This window comes from Dipodomys ordii, unplaced genomic scaffold (genome assembly GCF_000151885.1).
Source record: "Dipodomys ordii isolate 6190 unplaced genomic scaffold, Dord_2.0 Scaffold11, whole genome shotgun sequence".
Taxonomy (NCBI): Eukaryota; Metazoa; Chordata; class Mammalia; order Rodentia; family Heteromyidae; genus Dipodomys; species Dipodomys ordii.
Genome location: NW_012267227.1, coordinates 2,954,579 through 2,973,234, shown reverse-complemented (window position 1 = coordinate 2,973,234; position 18,656 = coordinate 2,954,579). Strand labels below are relative to the sequence as shown.

The 18,656-nt window shown below is 42.5% G+C and overlaps 1 protein-coding gene across 1 annotated transcript in view; it reads left to right on the top strand.

The window, feature by feature from the left end:
- Window positions 1-10,305, top strand: part of Trip4 (thyroid hormone receptor interactor 4) — a 59,346-nt gene extending 49,041 nt beyond the window's left edge. The window contains exons 12-13 of the mRNA XM_013010276.1: window positions 1,297-1,399; window positions 10,006-10,305. Coding sequence (XP_012865730.1) covers window positions 1,297-1,399; window positions 10,006-10,073 — 171 coding nt within the window. The 3' untranslated portion in view covers window positions 10,074-10,305. The remainder of the gene's footprint in view (window positions 1-1,296; window positions 1,400-10,005) is intronic.
- The last annotated feature ends 8,351 nt before the right edge of the window (window positions 10,306-18,656 follow it).

The following is an 18,656-nucleotide window of genomic DNA, read 5'->3' as shown; positions in this document are numbered from 1 at the left end:
AACCCAGGCCTCAGGCATGCAAGGCAAGCGCTCTACCACTGAGCCACCTTCCCAGCCCCTCTCTCCCCTTCTTAAAACAATTTCAGCACGTTCCATTTGTTCTATTTTCATACATACAAATAAAGTACTTGAACCACATTCACCCTCTTCATTCTCTCCATTCCCCCTCCCACCAAAACCTACCCCAAACATAGCCTATTTTACTTTCTTTACTTCTCTCCCTCATGTCTAGCATGTGTTACTTGTAAAGGTGTTTCCCCATGGTAATTCACACATGCTGCATATATTATAATTTAGCCAGATTAACCTCATCTATTGATTGCTTTCTTTCTGCATCCCTCCTACAAAGCCTATTTATATTTTTACTGAGAAATTTGTTTTCTTGATTGAAACCTCTATTTTCACTTTAGACCCTTAGCTCTTAACAGATGAATAACAATGGAAAATAATTTCATACCTTAGATAGTAGCTACTAGGAGGCAAATTTCTCTGGCAGTTAGGTCTGACTCAGATGCCTATCAGTCATATTTGTCAAAAAATGAAAGACATCCCAAGATAAGAAATATTAAAACTTTGGATTGTTTCAGCATTACTGGGGAACATCTTCTGCCAGCCAATTTTCTTAGATTGTAACTGCCCAGCCTTCACAGTCTTACCTTAAGTTCCGTATCTGTTTCACAGAAAGAATAAAAGTCGTAAGTACTAAGGGAAATTTGTTTTGTGATAAGAGATCCAAAGAGACTTGTAAATAGTTTTCAGAATTGCTCTACTAGTTACCTTTCACCCTAAGTAGGTCTGGAATTCATCCAGCAGAACAGCTTTTGCATGTCTATACCTCTCAGAATGAATCACCTTCCCTTGGAGAGCAGGGATGTGTGTACTGTTTTCTGGCAGAATTTCCACAAAAGCTTTCCTTTTTTTGAAGTCTTCCTCTAAGTTCACCTGAACCTAGAGCATGCCAAATGTTCCTGAAGACCTTTGAAATCTCCCAATTCCCAGTTGTCTGTATGAAAAGGAAGGTCAGTTCTGACTCTCCTGGGAGGGTAACAGGCATCTTTATGACACAGTTCCCACTATGGAAAGCCAGAAGAGGCAGACAATAAGCTACATACTACTGGATTAAAGTCTGTGGAAAGGTGGTTTCTTCCTGCTTTGTTAAGCATAATTCTCTTTATTTGTGAAGTGGAATATACTCTCAAGCCTAATGTTAAAGTGAAATCTGGGACATCCTTTGAGCTCTTTAAAATTCAGAATTTGTCCCAACTAGCCTGAAGTTTTTATTTTTATATTTTGTAGTTTCCAGATATGAGTCAAGAATCTGATTCTCCATTTGTTTTCATCTGCAAAAATCCCCAGGAAATGGTCGTGAAGTTTCCTATCAAAGGAAATCCAAAAATCTGTAAGTTGGCAGTCTTTGATGGTGTAATTTTCTCTTCTTGTCTTTCATCTTGTCTTACTTTGTTTAAAAAAAAAATAAAAAAGGCTTTGTGCTCTGTTCTGTGACTCTCTAGTGTTAGAAGAATAATACAGTTACGTTTATCAATAACTTTAATGGCACAGTAAGTGGAGTGTAGCTTTTCCCAAGTAAATCTTGATCTATAGTTATTGGCATGAAAGTGACTCACTCTAAACTTCCATTTAAGATCCTATGGCATTAAAATGGTTATTTGTTACTTAGGAGGGCATGGAGGTGCACACCTGTAATCCCAGCACCTGGAAGGCTGAAGCAGGAATATTTCATTAAGTCAACCTGGGCTATAGAGTGAGACCCTGTCTCAAAACAATAATAAAAAATGTTACTTGTGGGCTGTGAATGTGACTTAGGTGGTAAAGTGCTTGCCTAGCATGCATGAGGCCCTGGGTTCGATTCTCTGGTACCACATAAACAGAAAAAGCTGGAAGTGGTGCTGTGGCTCAAGTGGTAGAGTGTTAGTCTTGAACACAGAGAAGTTCAGGGACAGTGCCCAGGCCTACGACTGGCAATAAAAAGAAAAAAAAATACTACTTGTCAGTCAAAAGGACATATATGGCTTATTCCACCATACAGTGGAAGTGGTAAGCCTGTGCCAAGAGCAATAGTGTCATCTATACATTGTCCTTCAGTATTCAACCCAAAAAGATTAAAACAACTTTTGTGTGTGTATATGGTTCTGTGGCTTGAACGGAGGGTCTGAGGACTATCCTTTGGCTTTTTCACTCAAGGCTGGTGCTCTACCACTTTAGCCACTGCCCCACTTCTGGCTTTTTGGTGGTTAATTGGAGATAAAAAGCCTTGTGAACTTTCTGCCTTGGCTGGCTTTGAATTGCAATCCTCAGATTCTGAGTAGCAAGGATTATAGGAATGAGCCACCATTCCTGGCTTCCATTTGCTTTTATCATATATATATATATTTTTTAATACTGGTTTATGCTTTTTTTTTCTTCCTTTTTTCTTTTGTCGGTTGTGGAGCCTGAACCCTGGGCCTGGGCGCTGTCCCTCAGCTCTTCAGCTCAAGGCTAACGCTCTATCACTTGAGCCACAGCACCATTTGCGGCTTTTTCTGCTTATGTGGTGCTGAGGAATCGAACCCAGGGCCTCATGCATGCAAGGCAAGCACTCTACCATTGAGCTACCTTCCCAGCCCCTGGTTTATGCTTTCGTGTTACTGCTTTCCCATTGTATGAATTGGATGATTGGGTACACATTATCTCTCCTGTGCACAGCACAGCCTCACCCTGTATGTTTAGGAATGACTAGCCATTAAGTCTGTTCTCAAGAAAAGTACTTCTCAAATGGGAGCAAAATCTACCAAGATTAAAACACAGATTCCTGGGTCAGATGATACTGATGGTTACCTTTTTTGTGTATGTGTTTGCATGCATGCAACTCCTGGGGCTTGAACTTGGCCTAGGTTCTCTGTCCCTGAGCTTTTTATGCTCAAGGTTAGCACTTTACCACTTGAACCATAACTCCATTTCTGCCTTTTTTGGTGGTTAATTGGAGGTGAGTCTATGGGCTTTAAACTGTCTGGGCTAGCTTTGAACTATGATCCTCAGATCTCAGCCTCTTTTTAGCCCTTAATAGGTAGGATTACAGGTCTGAGTCCTCAACACAGAACTCTGATGCTGCCATCCGCTGCTGCTGCTGCCGCTGCTGCTGCCGCCTCCCTCCACTGCCTCCTCCTCCTGTTGTTGTTGTTGTTGTTGTTCTTCTTCTTCTTCTTCTTCTTTTTCTTCTTCTCCTCCTCCTCCTCCTCCTCCTCTTCCTCCTCCTCCTCCTCCTTTCATCCTCTTCCTCCTCCCCCTTCCCTTCCCCCTCTTCCTCCTGTGGGGCTTGAAACACTTTGATTCACAGTGCCACTTCTGGTTTTCATTTAGTTGATAGCCCTGAGGATGTACCCTACTATTTGTGATTTCAAATGTTACTCTTTTTTTTCTTTTTTTTTTTGGCCAGGCCTGGGGCTTGAACTCAGGGCCTCGGTACGGTTAGCACTCTACCACTTGAACCATAGCACCATTACCAGCCTTTTCTGTGTATGTGGTACTGAGGAATTGAATGCAGGGCTTGGCTTCATGCATGTTAGGCAAGTACTCTACCACTAAACTACCTTCCCAGTCCTCAAATGTTACTCATCTTTGGTTTTGCTTGGGGCATTCTATTCCTTCATTCTTACCTTGCTCTAGGCACTGCTGGAAGCTCTGGTGGTAGGAGGAAAAAAGATACTCAGTATTTGCTCTCAAACCACTATGGCTTGATCTTTTTTCGAGTCCCCTTTTCTCTGCTTCTTCCTGTATCTTGGTTCTTATCTGCTTCCTAAGCTTGTATGAGAAAATGTTCTGGGTAAACAAAGTTAAGATATTTCCCCAAAATGTTTTATTTTAGTACTTGCTTTACCCAAATACCGACCTTTATCACATATGTGGCCTTCATTTTTCTCCTAAGGCTTAACAGGGATTGAGGGGAATAATGTTCTTAAGATAAAGGTTTAATAACATCTTTCTCCCTATCTTGTCTCTTATCATTAAAGCTGGGCTAGAGAAAGTGAAGTATTGGTAGGAAACAATAGGTAGTGCTTTTTGTTGTTGTTGTTGTTGCCAGTGTTGTAGCTTGAACTTGGGGCCTGGATATAGTACCTTAGCTCTTTCACTCTAGGCTAGTGCGCTATCACTTGAGCCACAACTCTACTTCCAGCTTTTCTATGGTTAATTGGAGAGAAGAGTCTTATGAGCTTTCCTGCCCCAGGCTTCCTTTGAAGAAAGATCCTCAGATCTCAGCCTCCTGAGTAGCTAGAATTACAGGTATGAGCCACATGTACCCACCTGTAGTTTGTTTTTTGATGGTGCTGGAGTTTGAACCTGGACCTTTTGCTTGCTAGGAAGGTAGTCTACTACTAACCTATATCTCAGCTGGGAATTTTTTTCTACTTTATATCTTTCATAAACTCATGCAAATGCAGCCTTATGCCTTATATGGAGTTTGTGAAAATTTCTTTCTTTCTTTGTTTTTTTTTTTGGCAAGGGGGCTTTAACTACTTCTCTTGTCATTTGAGCCACAGTACCATTTCTGGCTTTTTCTGAGTAGTTTATTGGAGATAAGAGTTTCACGGACTTTCCTGCCTATGCTGGCTTTGAACTGTGATTCTCAGATTCTCCTGAGTAGGATTATAGTCATGAGCCATGGATGCCCAGCTTACATGTGAAAATTTCAATGAAAGTTATGTACATGGATGCATCAATGACATATACTTTTTCCTTTTGTAACTTCTTGCCTATCTGCTGCACATTAACTTGATGTTATTCTTTTAGACACTGTGATTGAGGATGTGGTTTAACACATTTAGCCTTAAGTGCTAAATGTAAAATTATTGGGGAAATACGGAAAGTAATCCTTTTCACTCTTCACTAAGAGAATGTATTGTATTCAGTAATCTAGTAATGTATTACTGAATTCACTACCCACATCCCAAATCTTGAGAGAACCAGGCTGAACTAGAACTTAAAAGTTTTAGTAATCTGGATGTAGTCACTGTGTTTGCCTCTTTCCATAAGAAGCCCAGGTCCCTTGTTTCATTGCTGATTGTGTCTGTTTAAGAGCCACTGCTGGTGGCAGTCACTCTGATAGATGTTGGGGATACAAAAAAAGTCCTTGGTTATAAAGTATTCAACAGATTCCTGGCACATGTCTGGATTTTTTAGACAGCCGAGGGGATGGAAGAACTTTTGAGTCCCTAGGAATGGCCTGAAATTCCTTATTGCTCTTACTTCTCTTTCCTCCTATTAGTTTCTCAGTTTGTGAAGTCATCATTGAAGCCAGAAATTAATTTGCCTACTCTTAACTTCTTGTTTATTTGTATGGGTTGATTTTATCTGAACTTGTCCCATTTGGTGCTTTTTACCATCAGTCTGGAGTTTTCTGAAATTTGGATTTGGAATATTCTAATATACTAAGGCTTTAAAAAAAGGTGGGAAAAATCGACACTGTTATTTAAATGTTAATAAGAATCTGATGAAGGGAGCATGACTCAAGTGGAAGAGTTGCCTTGCAAGTGTGAGGCCCTGAGTTCAACCCCTGTGCTACCAACAACAATAACAAAGACTTGTCTGGGATTACTGGTGACATTAGACTATAACTAAGAAGCACAACAAGCACTTTTTTTTCCAGCTCTTTCATATGCATGTTTGACCTTCATATTCATGAATTTTACTATCAAAGAATTGAAAATATTTGAGATTGTACTAAGGGATGTACAGACATTCTAAACAATACAATAGACACCTATTTATAGTGTACTCAATATCTCAAGCAATCTAGAAATGATTTAAAGTATACTGGAGGGTGTTAGAGATAAGTCTCACATGACTTTGCTACCTGGGCTGGCTTCAAACCTTGATTCCCTGATTTTAGCTCCTGAGTAGCTAGGATTACAGACATGAACCACTAGTGCTTGGCCAATAGTGTGTGTGTGTGTGTGTGTGTGAGAGAGAGAGAGAGAGAGAGTTTGTGTGTGTGTGTGAGAGAGAGAGAGAGAGAGAGTGTGTGTGTGTGTTTGCTTGCCAGTCTTGGGGTTTGAACTCAGGGCCTGAGCTTCTTTTGCTCAAGGCTAGCACTCTACCACTTGAGCCACAGATCCACTTCTGGCCTTTTCTGTGTATGTGGTACTGAGGAATCAAACCCAGGGTTTCATGCTAGACAAGCACTCTACCACTAAGCCAGCCACCTTCCCAGTCCAAGTAGGGTTTTTTTAAGTTTTTTTTTCTCCTTTGATTTTATAGTTGAGTAAACAAATTTAACAGAAGTTATGTTTTGCTCAAGTCTTTCTGGCTGTAGATTTCCTGTTCTTTGCACTTTATCAGGTTGCCTCAGGAACAAATTATTCCAATTTGCATCTTATTTTTAGTGTACAGTATCATTGATATGGAAAGGGCTTTCAGGACTTTCCAGCTTTCTCTTAGAATTGAAAAAAAAATTGAGGACAGGAGTAAGTAGGAAGCATCCTCAAGGTTATTTGGCTAGAAGTAGCTGTCTGAGTGATAGAAGCAACTTATTCGATACAGAGAGCTAGACATCTGGAGTCTTGAATGGAATTCTAAATTCTGTCCTAGCTTGTCCTAAAAATCTGAATGAGACAATACTTATTTGTACTTCTGAATACTATCACCTTTTACAATGTATTTATCTAATATCTGCTGGTTTGGGTTACTGTATATTCCCCCTAATAGAAAGGATTTAAAATTTGTAGGTCTGCCTTCTTTGTTTAATTCATTTGATGAAAGCATTTATCCAGTACTTACCATTTTGACAGTCACTATGGAAATGTTCAAGATACAAAGAAAAACTTACCTTGTAATAGAGTTCTTTTGCCAAGTTGCTGGCACATGTTCAGATTTCCAGCCAGGCAGCCTAGGGAATGAAAGAACTAAATCCCTGGGAATGCCCTCTGCTCTAAAGCCCAAATTAAAGTCAACAGCACAGTGACTGTTGTGGATAGCATTCAAGGTATCAGTTAGGAATGGATCCTGAAGAAACCTAGATGCAGGTGTATCTGTGGAGAGAATAAGGCTATTTTGGCTATTTTTTTTTTTTTTTTGGTCGGTTGTGGGGCTTGAACTCTGGCTTGGGCGCTGTCCCTCAGCTCTTCAGCTCAAGGCGAGCGCTCTACCACTTGAGCTACAGCGCCACTTCCGGTTTTTTCTGGTGGTTTTTATTGGAGATAGGAGTCTCATGGTCTCTCTTGCCCGGGCTGGCTTTGAACCGCGATCCTCAGATCTCAGCCTCGTGAGTAGCTAGAATTACAGGCGTGAGCCACCAGCGCCCGGCTTGTGGAGAGAATAAGGGAAGGAGACTTAAGAAAACAAGAAAATGGCTAGATGTTGATAGCTTATGCCTGTAATTGGGAGGCTAAAAATAAGAAGATTATGGTTCAAGGCCATTCTTAGCAAAAACGTTGGTAAGACCCAGGCTCAGTGCTGTTGGCATATGCCTGTCATCCTAGGTATGGGAAGCTTAGAATGAGAGGATCATGGTTTCATGCCAGCTTAAACAAAGACGTCCATGAGGCTCCATCTCAGCAGAAAAAGTTGGGCATGATAGAACACCTGTCTGTGAAAAATAGAGGAGGATGTCAGTCAGAAGTACTACCCTATCTCAAAAATAATCAGTATGGGGGCTGGGAAGGTGGCTCAGTGGTAGAGTGCTTGCCTTGCATGCATGAGGCCCTGGGTTCAATTCCTCAGCACCACATAGGCAAAAAGAAAAAAGCCGGAAGTGGTGCTGTGGCTCAAGTGGTAGAGTGCTAGCCTTGAGCTGAAGAGCTGAAGGACAGTGCCCAGGCCCAGAGTTCAGGCCCGACGACTGGACCCCCCCCCAAAAAAAAAAATCAGTGTGAGCCAGGGGCTGGTGGTTCACGCCTATAATCCTAGCTACTCAGAAGGCTGAGATCTGAGGATCATGGTTAAAAGCCAGCCCCGGCAATGATCTTCCATTAACCACCAGAAAACCAGAAGTGGTGCTGTGGCTCCAGTGATAGAATGCTTGCCTTGAGCTGAAGAGCTGAGGGTTAGTGCCTACCTAGGCCCAGAGTTCAAGTCCCAAAACCTACAAAAAAAAATCAGTGGGAAAAAGAGGTGGAGGTTTGGTTCAGCAGCTAAGCACCTGCCTAGCAAGTTAAAAAAAAGAAAAAGAAAAAAAAGTAAAGAAATTTTTAAAAAGGAACTTGTTATGGTAAGGTTATTCTTCTCCATTCTCCTTCTGCAGGAGTCAGGGCATATATTTTTACCCTAATGGGACAAAGGAGACCATTGAAATCCAGTGAGGTTGTATCACTTATTCCAGTTCATCCAGCTAGTTAATACCAGAAAGGGATGGATTAGAAACTTGGTCTTTTGACTTGGGTCTTTTGCAATCCTCTGTTATACCTGATTGCTCAACAAATAAAAATGGCAACACGTGTGGCTCACTGCCCCGCAGTAGATATAGTGGATGTAGATATAGGCCCATAACATACCTGACTGCTGTTTTTTTTTTCTTTTTTTTTTTTGGGGTCCGGTTGTGGGGCCTAAACTCTCATCCTGGGCGCTGTCCCTCAGCTCTTCAGCTCAAGGCTAGCGCTCTACCACTTGAGCCACAGCACCACTTCCAGCTTTTTTTCTTTTTGCTTATATGGTGCTGAGGAATCGAACCCAGGGCCTCATGCATACAAGGCAAGCACTCTACCACTGAGCCACCTTCCCAGCTCCTGACTACTCTTATGGTATACCCAAGTCTCTTCATTTTTGCGGTGCTAAAGCTGAAAGGAATTGTTTCTGTTTTAGCATCATCAGCTTTACTATTGACTCAATTGAGGCTTTTTGTGGGAGGAAGAACATTGCAAGCTCTTTTCTCAAGCCAGCCAAGATAGAAATTCTTATGCTATTCTTCATGAAACCGATGATTGCAAATGCTGCTACCAGTGTACCACATTCTATCCTGGTTTCTCTGAAAAGCAAGAGTTCAAAGGCTACTTTAGTAAAGCACCTCTCATTTGTATAACCAGTGGTATTAAGGTTGTTTTGTTTGTTTTTTTCCTTTTTTGATGCTAAGGATCCAACCCCAGGGCATTACAGAGAAAAGCTCTATTACTGAGCCACATCCTTAGTACTGATTTTTTTTTTTTTTTGGCCAGTCCTGGGGCTTGAATTTGGCCTAGGTACTTCCTTGAGCTTCTTTTGCTCAAGGCTAGCCCTCTACCACTTGAACCACCGTGCCCCTTCCTGCATTTTCTGAGTATGTGGTACTGAGGAATCGAACCCATGGCTTCATGCATGCTAAGCAAGCACTCTACCACTAAGCCACCTTCCCAGCCCCCCTAGCCCTGATTTTTTTTTTTTTTTTTTTTTTTTACCACTTAGAGGAGTCACAGAGCCTATGACCTTTACCCTTCTAAGCTGTTGATAGGGGCCCTTTGTCAGCAAAGCATTCATGTGGATTCTACTCCACTGTTTCAGGTCACTCCCCCTATTAAAGTGTGTGGCAGCCAAGGGGTGAGTTGAACTGCTTTTCCCACTGTGAAGGAGGGTCATGCATTATGCTCAGCCAGTTAACAGGTCAGTGGAATGAGTTTCCCACTGTGTGAAATGCTTCCCTTTATTACACTGTGTATTCTTAAAAACTTTGTCTGGGCATCAGACACCCTGAAAAATAAGATGCTTCTTTTACAGTAGCTATAAAATTAGAAATAGGAACTTAGATTCTCTAGACAAATACTCAGTTTGTGTCTGTGTATACCAGCCCTTCCCTCCTCCCCGCTTCAGGCTTGTGCTTGCATATCTTTCTCTTTATACAGTGTTTCCACTGTTTTTTTTTTTTCCTCATTCTTACAAAATGAAACTAACTCTGAAGTTTGGAAGTGTCTTGAGTTCTGAAGCAAGATAACTGAATGTAACAGGAACACAGTAACCAGAAGATTTGGGAGACCAAGCAAGATTTGCATTGCAAATAGAAAAATAAATAAGTAAATAAATAATGAGACTTCTTTTTCTCCCTCACAGGGAAACTGGATTCCAAGATCCATCAAGGAGCAAAGAAGGGGTTAATGAAGCAGAATAAAACTGTCTGACCCTGGAGAAAAGAGACTATACAGCACAGTGGAATTCCATGTACTAAAATTGGTACCCACTGGTCCTTCGGAAGCAAAAGCAGGAGAAATCTAAAGGCTGGGCCCTCAGGCTTTAATGTCTCAGAATTTAAACTGCCAAAATTTGTTTATTTTTCTTAAATAATAGGATTCTTTATGTGGTGGGTCAAAAATCTTTGAATACATTATTTATAAAAACACTTTTAAAATTCTAGGTCTTTGACATTTTTCTCATTGTAGTAATCAAAAGAGAAAGAAACATGTTGAAAATTACTTTCCTCTAAGATTTGTATGTGAAGTTAGGAAAATTATGATATTAGGTTAACATTTTCTCTCTGTCTCTGTCTCTCTGTCTCTGTCTCTCTCTCTCTTTCTTTTTGCCAGTCCCGGGACTTGAACTCAGGGCTTGCCCATTGTCGCTGAGCTTCTTTCGCACTACCACTTGAGGCACAGGCTTTTTCTGTGTATGTGGTACTAAGGAATCAAACCCAGGGCTTCGTGCATGCTAGGTAATTACTCCACCACTAAGCCACATTCCCAGCCCATGTTAACAGTTTGTTGAGATAATCTTTGGATTTAAAGTTGTTTTTGTTTTCTTTTGTGCTGGTTCTAGGGCCTGAACTCAGGGCCTGGGCACCATCCCTGAACCTTTTTGCTTATGGCTCTACCACTTGATCTACATCACCACTCCTGGCTGTTTTGGTGCAAGGCCCAGACTGGCTTTGAACCTTGATCATCATATTTCAGCTTCCTGAGTAGCTAGGATTACAGCGTGAATTACCAGTGCCAGGCAGGTTTTTTTGTTTTGTTTTGTATTTTAGAAGTAAATGTCCTAAAAATATTAGGATGATTGGGGAACCCTGTGTTTAATACAAAGCCTATGATGTAACAAAAGGATTTTAACAGATTTTCTGCTCTGATCCAACATCTTTTCAAGTGAAAAGCTGAGTAGTCCATACTGGTAAATTATTGTTTTGGAAAGGGTAACTTGGAAGGGCTTCTACTTTGTCCTTTAGTTTGAGAAGCCAGGAAGGATGCAGAAGGATCCAGTTGGGAAGAGGTAGAACTACCTGCCTGATGAGACAGCATGAAGCCACCTTATTTATTTCAGTGGTATTTCAAAAGAATCACCTGAATGGGACAATTAGAAACATACTGGCTGAGTGCCAGTGGCTCATGCCTGCAATCCTAGTTACTCAAGAGGCTGAAATCTGAAGATTGCAGTTCAAAGCCAGCCTAAGCAGGAAGGTCTGTGAGATTTTTATTTATTTATTTATTTTGCCAGTAGTGGGGCCTGAACTCTGCCTGGGTGCTGATCCTGAGCTCTTCAGCTCAAGGCTAGTGCTCTACCATTTGAACCACAGCACCACTTCTGGCTTTTTTTTTCCTGCTTATGTGGTGTTGAGGAATAGAACCCAGGGCCTCATGCATGCTAGGCAGGCACTCTACCACTGAGCCACCTTCCCAGCCCTGGTCTGTGAGATTTTTATCTCCAGTTAACCACCTAAAAATCAGAAGTGAAGCTATGGCTCAAAATGTTTTAACACTAGTGTTGAGCAAAACAGCTCAGGAACAGCACCCAGGCCTGAGTTCAAGCTCCATGACCAAAAAAAAGAAAGAAAAAAAGTTAAAAGAAAAAAGGAAACAAACTGAAAACAAAATCTCTTCAGTCAATGCATCCAAACATCTCCCAAAGGCTGAAACCAAACCTCTTGGTGGTGGTGATGGTGGTGGTGGTTGTGGGGCTTGAACTCTGGGCCTGGGTACTGTTCCTGAGCTCTTCAGCTCAAGGCAAGCAAGCACTCTACCACTCGAGTCACAGTGCCACTTCCAGTTTTCTAGTGGTTAATTGGAGATAAGAGTCTCACCGACCTTCCTGACCCTGCTGGCTTTGAACTGTGATCCTCAGATCTCAGCCTCCTGAGTAGCTAGAATTACAGGCATGAGCCACCAGCACCTAGCTGATATCAGACCTTTTTTAGCCATCCAATCCCAACTAGCTATGGTTTTGGAAAAACAAGAGATTGGTTTGGAAGGAGATTTCCACTGGTCTATCTAGCCCTACTTAGTAAAGCACTTATTTTTGAGGCTGCTCTGAGGAGCTGTCAAAATATCGGTTGCTAGCATCCTGAGGAAATTCATGGTCTTAAGTGTGTATGTTCTGCCTTTTATAAAACAACTCCACCACACGGGAAATTGGACTCCTTCCAGGAGTTGTGTGCATGACTTAAAAAAAGAGAGCAAGGGAGAGGAAGAAAAAGTGTCCTGTATTATGAAAAAGATTAATTTCCCCTTTAATCCTTCATATTCAGTGTTTATTTGCATTGAAATACCTCCACTCATTGTACATTGATGTTCACTCAACTGTGAACCCTGCTTGTTGCATAGCATTAGTTTTGTAGCTCCTGATCACTGGATTCCCAGGGAAAATCCAGCAGATTCTATTCTGGCGTTGCATACAGTGTTCTCTTTTTGTGTCAAGGTTGTGTAGGGAAAGTGGAAAGGATGCTAATGGAACTTCTTTAGGTAACTTCTAGCCTTTTACAGACCTTACTATTAATGAAGGCTTATTGGGTTCACTGTGCAGCATATCAAACAGGAGCTCCTTGAAGTCTCTGCTGCTCCCCCCATTTGTGTGTGTGTGTGTGTGTGTGTGTGTGTGTGTGCGTGTGCGTGCATGCATGTGCCCCACTGCTACTACTAGTCCCAGAACTCGGCCTGGGCCTGCTGTCCCTTGGCTTTTCTTGATCAAGGCTGGTGCCCTACCACTTAAGCTGCAGCTGTACTTTTGGCTTTTTGCTAGTTAATTGGAGGTGAGCGTCATACTTTCCTACCCCAGCTGGTTTCCTACTGAAATTCTCAAATCTCAGCTTCCTGAGTAGCGATAGGATTACAGGTGTGAATCATACTTGTTTGGCCTTCTTAATGCCACAATGAAACTGAAAACGCAGGAGGTTAAAAGCTTAGGGAGGGGGAACATTCTTTTTCTCTGCTCTTTATTTGAAGACAATGTGCTCACCAGAGTCTGGGTTGATTTTTCCACTTGGATAGGTTGTGTGTGTGTGCACCTAAAGAAAAACATGAGAAACTACAACAGATCAGGTTATGCAACCATTTTGTATGCTGTGATAAGAAAGTTTACAAGAACTTTGCAAGTTTACAAGAACCCACCCACCTCAGCATCCAAAATATGCAGCTGGAGCCACATGAATAAATGGCAGCTTGGAAACTTCTCCTTTTCATGGTCAGGCTGTGAAAGCCTGCCTGTCTTTAGTTCACATGGTAGTGGTAGTATAAGGTCTCTCTTCTGTTTGCTGAGACACCAGGGAGGAAGTGTGGGAGAAGCTTGCGGGTAGATGGCCCTCAGTTGCTCGGTGATGAATAGCATAATTTAAAGTCTAGTGGAAATTCTTAGCAGGCTGAGTAGCAAACATGCTCAGGAATAGCCTGTTAGTGTTGTACAACAAGCACTTCATTCTGACCCTGTAACTCTGAGACAGTTTGGCCTGAGGAAGTTTTATGTTTTAAAGTTGGTTTTCTGTTGCAGCTTTAATATCTGTGCCCATTTTTTTGATGGTACCTTAAGGACTCAGTTTATTTATCAGGCAGGACTTAATCTCCTTTATATAAACTTATAGTAGGCTAATATGAAACTGGAGACTTTGTCAAGAGTTTATGAGGCCTTAGCCTTGCAATGAGGTATTTGGAATAAAGGTATTTGGGTGTTTTTATTTGTTTATTTGCTTTTTTGTTTCCTATACCTAATCTACAGAAAGAGAACTAGGTGTTCTCTTTCTTTTAAGCTAGAGGTTTACAGAAGCCCCACCCCACCCCCTTTTTTTAGATGTGAAAAAATACTTTAAGGCTTACTCTTGAGCCCATGCTGGTGGCTCATGCCTGTAATCCTAGTTGCTCAGGAGGCTAAGATCTGAGGACCACACTTTGAAGCCAGCCCAGGCAGATTCTTATCCCCAATTAACCACAAAAGAAGAAGAAGGAAGAGAGGGAGGAAGAGAAGAAGGAGAAGAAGAGGAAGAAGAAGAGGAAAGAAAAAAGAGCCGGGAAAGTGGCTCAGTGGTAGAATGCTTGCCTTGCAGGCCTGAGGCCCTGGGTTCGATTCCTCAGCACCACATAGCAGAAAAAACGTGAAGTGGTGCTGTGGCTCAAGAGGTAGAGCACTAGCCTTGAAATGAAGAGTGAGGGACAACACCCAGGCCCAGAGTTCAGACCGTATAACAAAAAAGAAAGAAAGAAAGCTGGAAGTGGAACTGTAGCTCAAGTGGTAGAGCCCAGGGACAGCAGCCAGCCCTAGGTTCAAGCCTCAAGACAAGCATAAAAAGAAAAAAAATAAGATCACTTTTGAGGTCAGGTATGGTGGCTCATATATCCAATTAGCTACTCAAGAGGCAGAGAGAGGAAATGGCTCAATGGTAGAGTGCTAGCCTTGAGCAAAAGAAGCTCAAGGACAGTGCCCAGGTCCTGAGTTCAAGTCCCAGGACTGGCCAACCTGGACAAAACTTAGCAATACCCGATCTCAAAAACAAGTTTATTCAGGAGGTACAGACAGGATGGAGAATTGAGGCCAGCTAGGGCAATTAGAGATTTTGTCTGAGAAACAAACCATTTTGTGGGATGAAATATGATAAATCAGATGTTAGATTTGAGTTGTGGTATAAGAGAGTCCTATAAAATATCCTAGGGGGCTGGGAAGGTGGCTCAGTGGTAGTGCTTGCCTTGCATGCATGAGGCCCTGGGTTTGATTCCTCAACACCACATAAGCAGAAAAATGCTGGAAGTGGCGCTGTGGCTCAAGTGGTAGAGCGCTAGCCTTGAGCTGAAGAGCTCAGGGATAGCATCCAGGCCCAGAGTTCAGGCCCCACCACCTACAAAAAAACAATATCCTAGGAAAAATACCCTAGCTCAGGATCAGGAAAATGGCAGGGAGTTTGAAGAGGCTACTGAAAGTCCAGTATTACATAGAAAGGCAATGAAATCTTGAGGAAGAAAGTAAGACTTGAGTCTAAAGGTGTACTGTCCAATGTGGTAGCCACCGGGCACATGATGGTTAGTTAAATTTCATGTTAACCATATCTGAAGTGCTCTAAATGTCCCATGTGACCAGTGACTTCTAGGTTGAACAGAAAAATTTTGGAGCAGGGGTTGGCAAACCGCATAAAATCCAGAAAGCAAATATTGTAGGTTTTACAAAGCATACATAGTCTGTTACAGCCATTCAGTTGTACTGTTGTAGTACAATTGCCTCCATACATAATGGAAATAAATAAGCTTGGATATAGTCAATAATTTCATTTTCTTTTTTCTTTTTTTTTTTTGGGTCCAGTCGTGGGCCTGAACTCTGGGCCTGGGCACTGTCCCTCAGCTCTTCAGCTCAAGGCTAGTGCCCTACCACTTGAGCCACAGCGCCACTTCCGGCTTTTTTTCTTTTTGCTTATGTGGTGCTGAGGAATCGAACCCAGGGCCTCATGCATGCAAGGCAAGCGTTCTACCACTAAGCCACCTTCCCAGCCCTTTTTTTTTTTTCTTTTTGAGATAGGGTCTCCCCATGTAGACCAAGCTCACCCTTGGAACTCCCAGTACACATGTTAGCCTCTTACTCCTAAGTGCTAGGATTGTAAGTGCATTCTACCACATGGACCTAGGTGCATACAATTTTTTTTCTTTTTTGGGGGTCTGGTCGTGGGCCTGGGCACTGTCCCTCAGCTCTTCAGCTCAAGGCTAGTGCTCTACCACTTGAGCCATAGTGCCACTTTCGGCTTTTTTCTTTTTGCTTATGTGGTGCTGAGGATTCGAACCCAGGGCCTCAGGCATGCAAGGCAAGCACTCTACCACTGAGCCACCTTCCCAGCCCCCGGTGCATACAATTTTTGAATCATACTATTCTTTTCTATTTTTATTTATTTTGTTGCTGGTTCTAAGGCTTGAACTTGGGTCTAGGTGCTGTCCTTGAGCTTTTTGCTGAAGGCTAGTGTGCTCTACTACTTGAGCCATAGCTCCACTTTTGGCTTTTTGATGATTAATTGGAGAGAGTTCACAGGCTTTCCTGCGTAGCCTGGCTTTGAACTATGACCCTCAGATCTCAGCCTCCATAGTAGCTATAGGGTGAGTTATCACATCAATGCCTGGCCTGGCCTCTGGGTATGTGTGTGTGTGTGTGTGTGTGCCTGTGCCCATACCAGGTCTTGGCCTCTGTGTCTGTATGTGTGTGTGTGTGTGTGTGTGTGTGTGTGTGTCTGTGCCCATACCAGGTCTTGAACTCTGGGCCTTGGCTATTATAGCTAATGCTGTACCACTTGAGCCACAGTTCTTCTGGATTTTTTTTTTTTTTGGTTGGTTGTGGGGACTGAACTTTAGGCCTGGGCGCTGTCCCTCACCTCTTCAGCTCAAGGCTAGTGCCCTACCACTTGAGCCACAGTGCCACTTCCAGCTTTTTCTGCTTATGTGGTGCTGAGGAATCGAACCAAGGGCCTCATGCATGCAAAGCAAGCGCTCTACCACTGAGCCACCTTCCCAGCCCCTCCTTCTAGATTTTTAGGAGTTAATTGGAGATAGGAGTCTAATGATTTTTTTAATCTTTTTTTTTTTTTTTTTTTTGTCATGAGGCTTGAACTCTGGGTCTGGGTGCTGTCCTTAAGCTCTTCAGCTCAAGGCTTGTGCCCTACCACTTAAGCCACAGTGCCACTTCCAGCTTTTTCTGTTTATGTGGCACTGAGGAATCGAACCCAGGGCTTTGTGCATGTTAGACAAGCACTCTATCACTAAGACACATTCCCAGCCTTCGTACCTGATTTTTGTTGTTGTGGTGTTTTGGGGTTTTTTTTAGCCAGTCCTGGGGCTTGAACTCAGTGCCTGGGCACTGTCCCTGAGCTTCTTTTGCTCAAAGCTAGTACTTTACCACTTGAGCCACAGTGCCACTTCTGGCTTTTTCTATATATGTGGTACTGCGGAATCGAACCCAGGACTTCACACATAATAGGTAAGCACTCTACCACTAAGACACATTCCCAGCCCCCTTGAGCTCTTTTTGCTCAAAGCTAGTATAGTACTCTACCAATTTCAGCCACAGCACCACTTCTGGTTTTCTGGTGGTTAATTGAAGATCAATACTGTGGACTTTGCTGCCTCAGCTGGCTTCCAACCATGATCCTTACATCTCAGCCTCCTGAGTAGCTAGGATTACAGGTGTGAGCCACCAGCATGAGGCTCCAGCTTAATTTTTAACTTTTAAAAATACAAAACCTACTTTCAGTTCAAGGGACATACTGAAACAAGGAGTCTGAGTTTTTTTTCCTGCAGGCCATACTTTGTTAATCCTTGGTTTAATCAAAATTTAGATAAATCAAAATTTAGGATTCTTTCATTGTACAGTACATCCAATCAATTGAATAATTTTGGTCATTTTTTCCATTTCAAAGAATTTTTCTACTTTTGCTATTTCTCTCCAGTGTGGTAGCCATGCTTCACCAATAGAAAGCATGGAATTTTAACCCTTAATTAAGTCACATAAATCTACAACACTAAACCCTCTTCTACTTCCAAAATAGCTAAATGGTCACATGTGTGGCACTCTTGAAAGATGCCTCTGGATAAAGAGAGATAATCGAAAAGACAAAAAAAAATGGTCAAGGACACAGGAAGGACATAGTAGTAGCTAAATGGGGCAGCCTTGAGAATTAAGGAAAGTTTTGTTTGTGGTAGGAGGTGGAAGTCTTTAGGAGGTCATGACTTTCACAAATGCCTGGTGAGATGGTTCCTAAAACATGGCCTGAACACAGAACTGTGAGAGTTTGGGCTACCAGGTGAATGAGGTAGGAAAAGATAAAAAGTTACCATCAGCCACAGAGTGGTGGGTAGGAGGATAAAGATTTGTGGCTAATAAAAAAACAACAACAAAGTTTAGTGAAATAGAATGGTGAGGGAATAGAAGATATACAAGGATTAGAAATGGTTACTTTGTAGAGGAACACATGGTAATCCTTTAAAAAGAAATCCTGGAGAACAAAGGGTAAAGAGTTAGGGGGTTGAAGAACTAAGAGTTAAAAATCAATGAAACTATCACGGGCTGTGATTGCTCCTCTGTTCTTTGTGAATGTTCACGGTCAGACCTCATGTGGGCCTTTTCTCTCTCTACGGTTTGAAGGACACGTGTGGAACTAGTGAATCTTCTTTATTTAAGGTACAATACTTCTCTAGAGACCTCTGTGCGAGAAGTCTGGTGCAGCGAAGGTTCTTTCCACGAGGAGAGAGCGTTAGATTCGAACTGTCCAACCCACGTTTCTCATTTTATCTCTTTTTCAACCGGCTCACCGGGTTTTCCTGCATTCCCCAAGCGACGATTCCAAAGGACTCCGGGTAACCGCGCACTCGAGATGTAGCTTTGACTCTTTCATCCAGGCTCCGGGTTTTCCCTGCGCTCACCGGCTCCACACTCCACACCAGCACTGACTCCAGATCCGAGGTCCTTAGAATCCAGTGTCCTGGTCTTCTAGGTAGCCCTGGTTGTCCCGGATCGCGGCGGCGGCGGCGGCGGCGGTGGCGGCGGCGGCG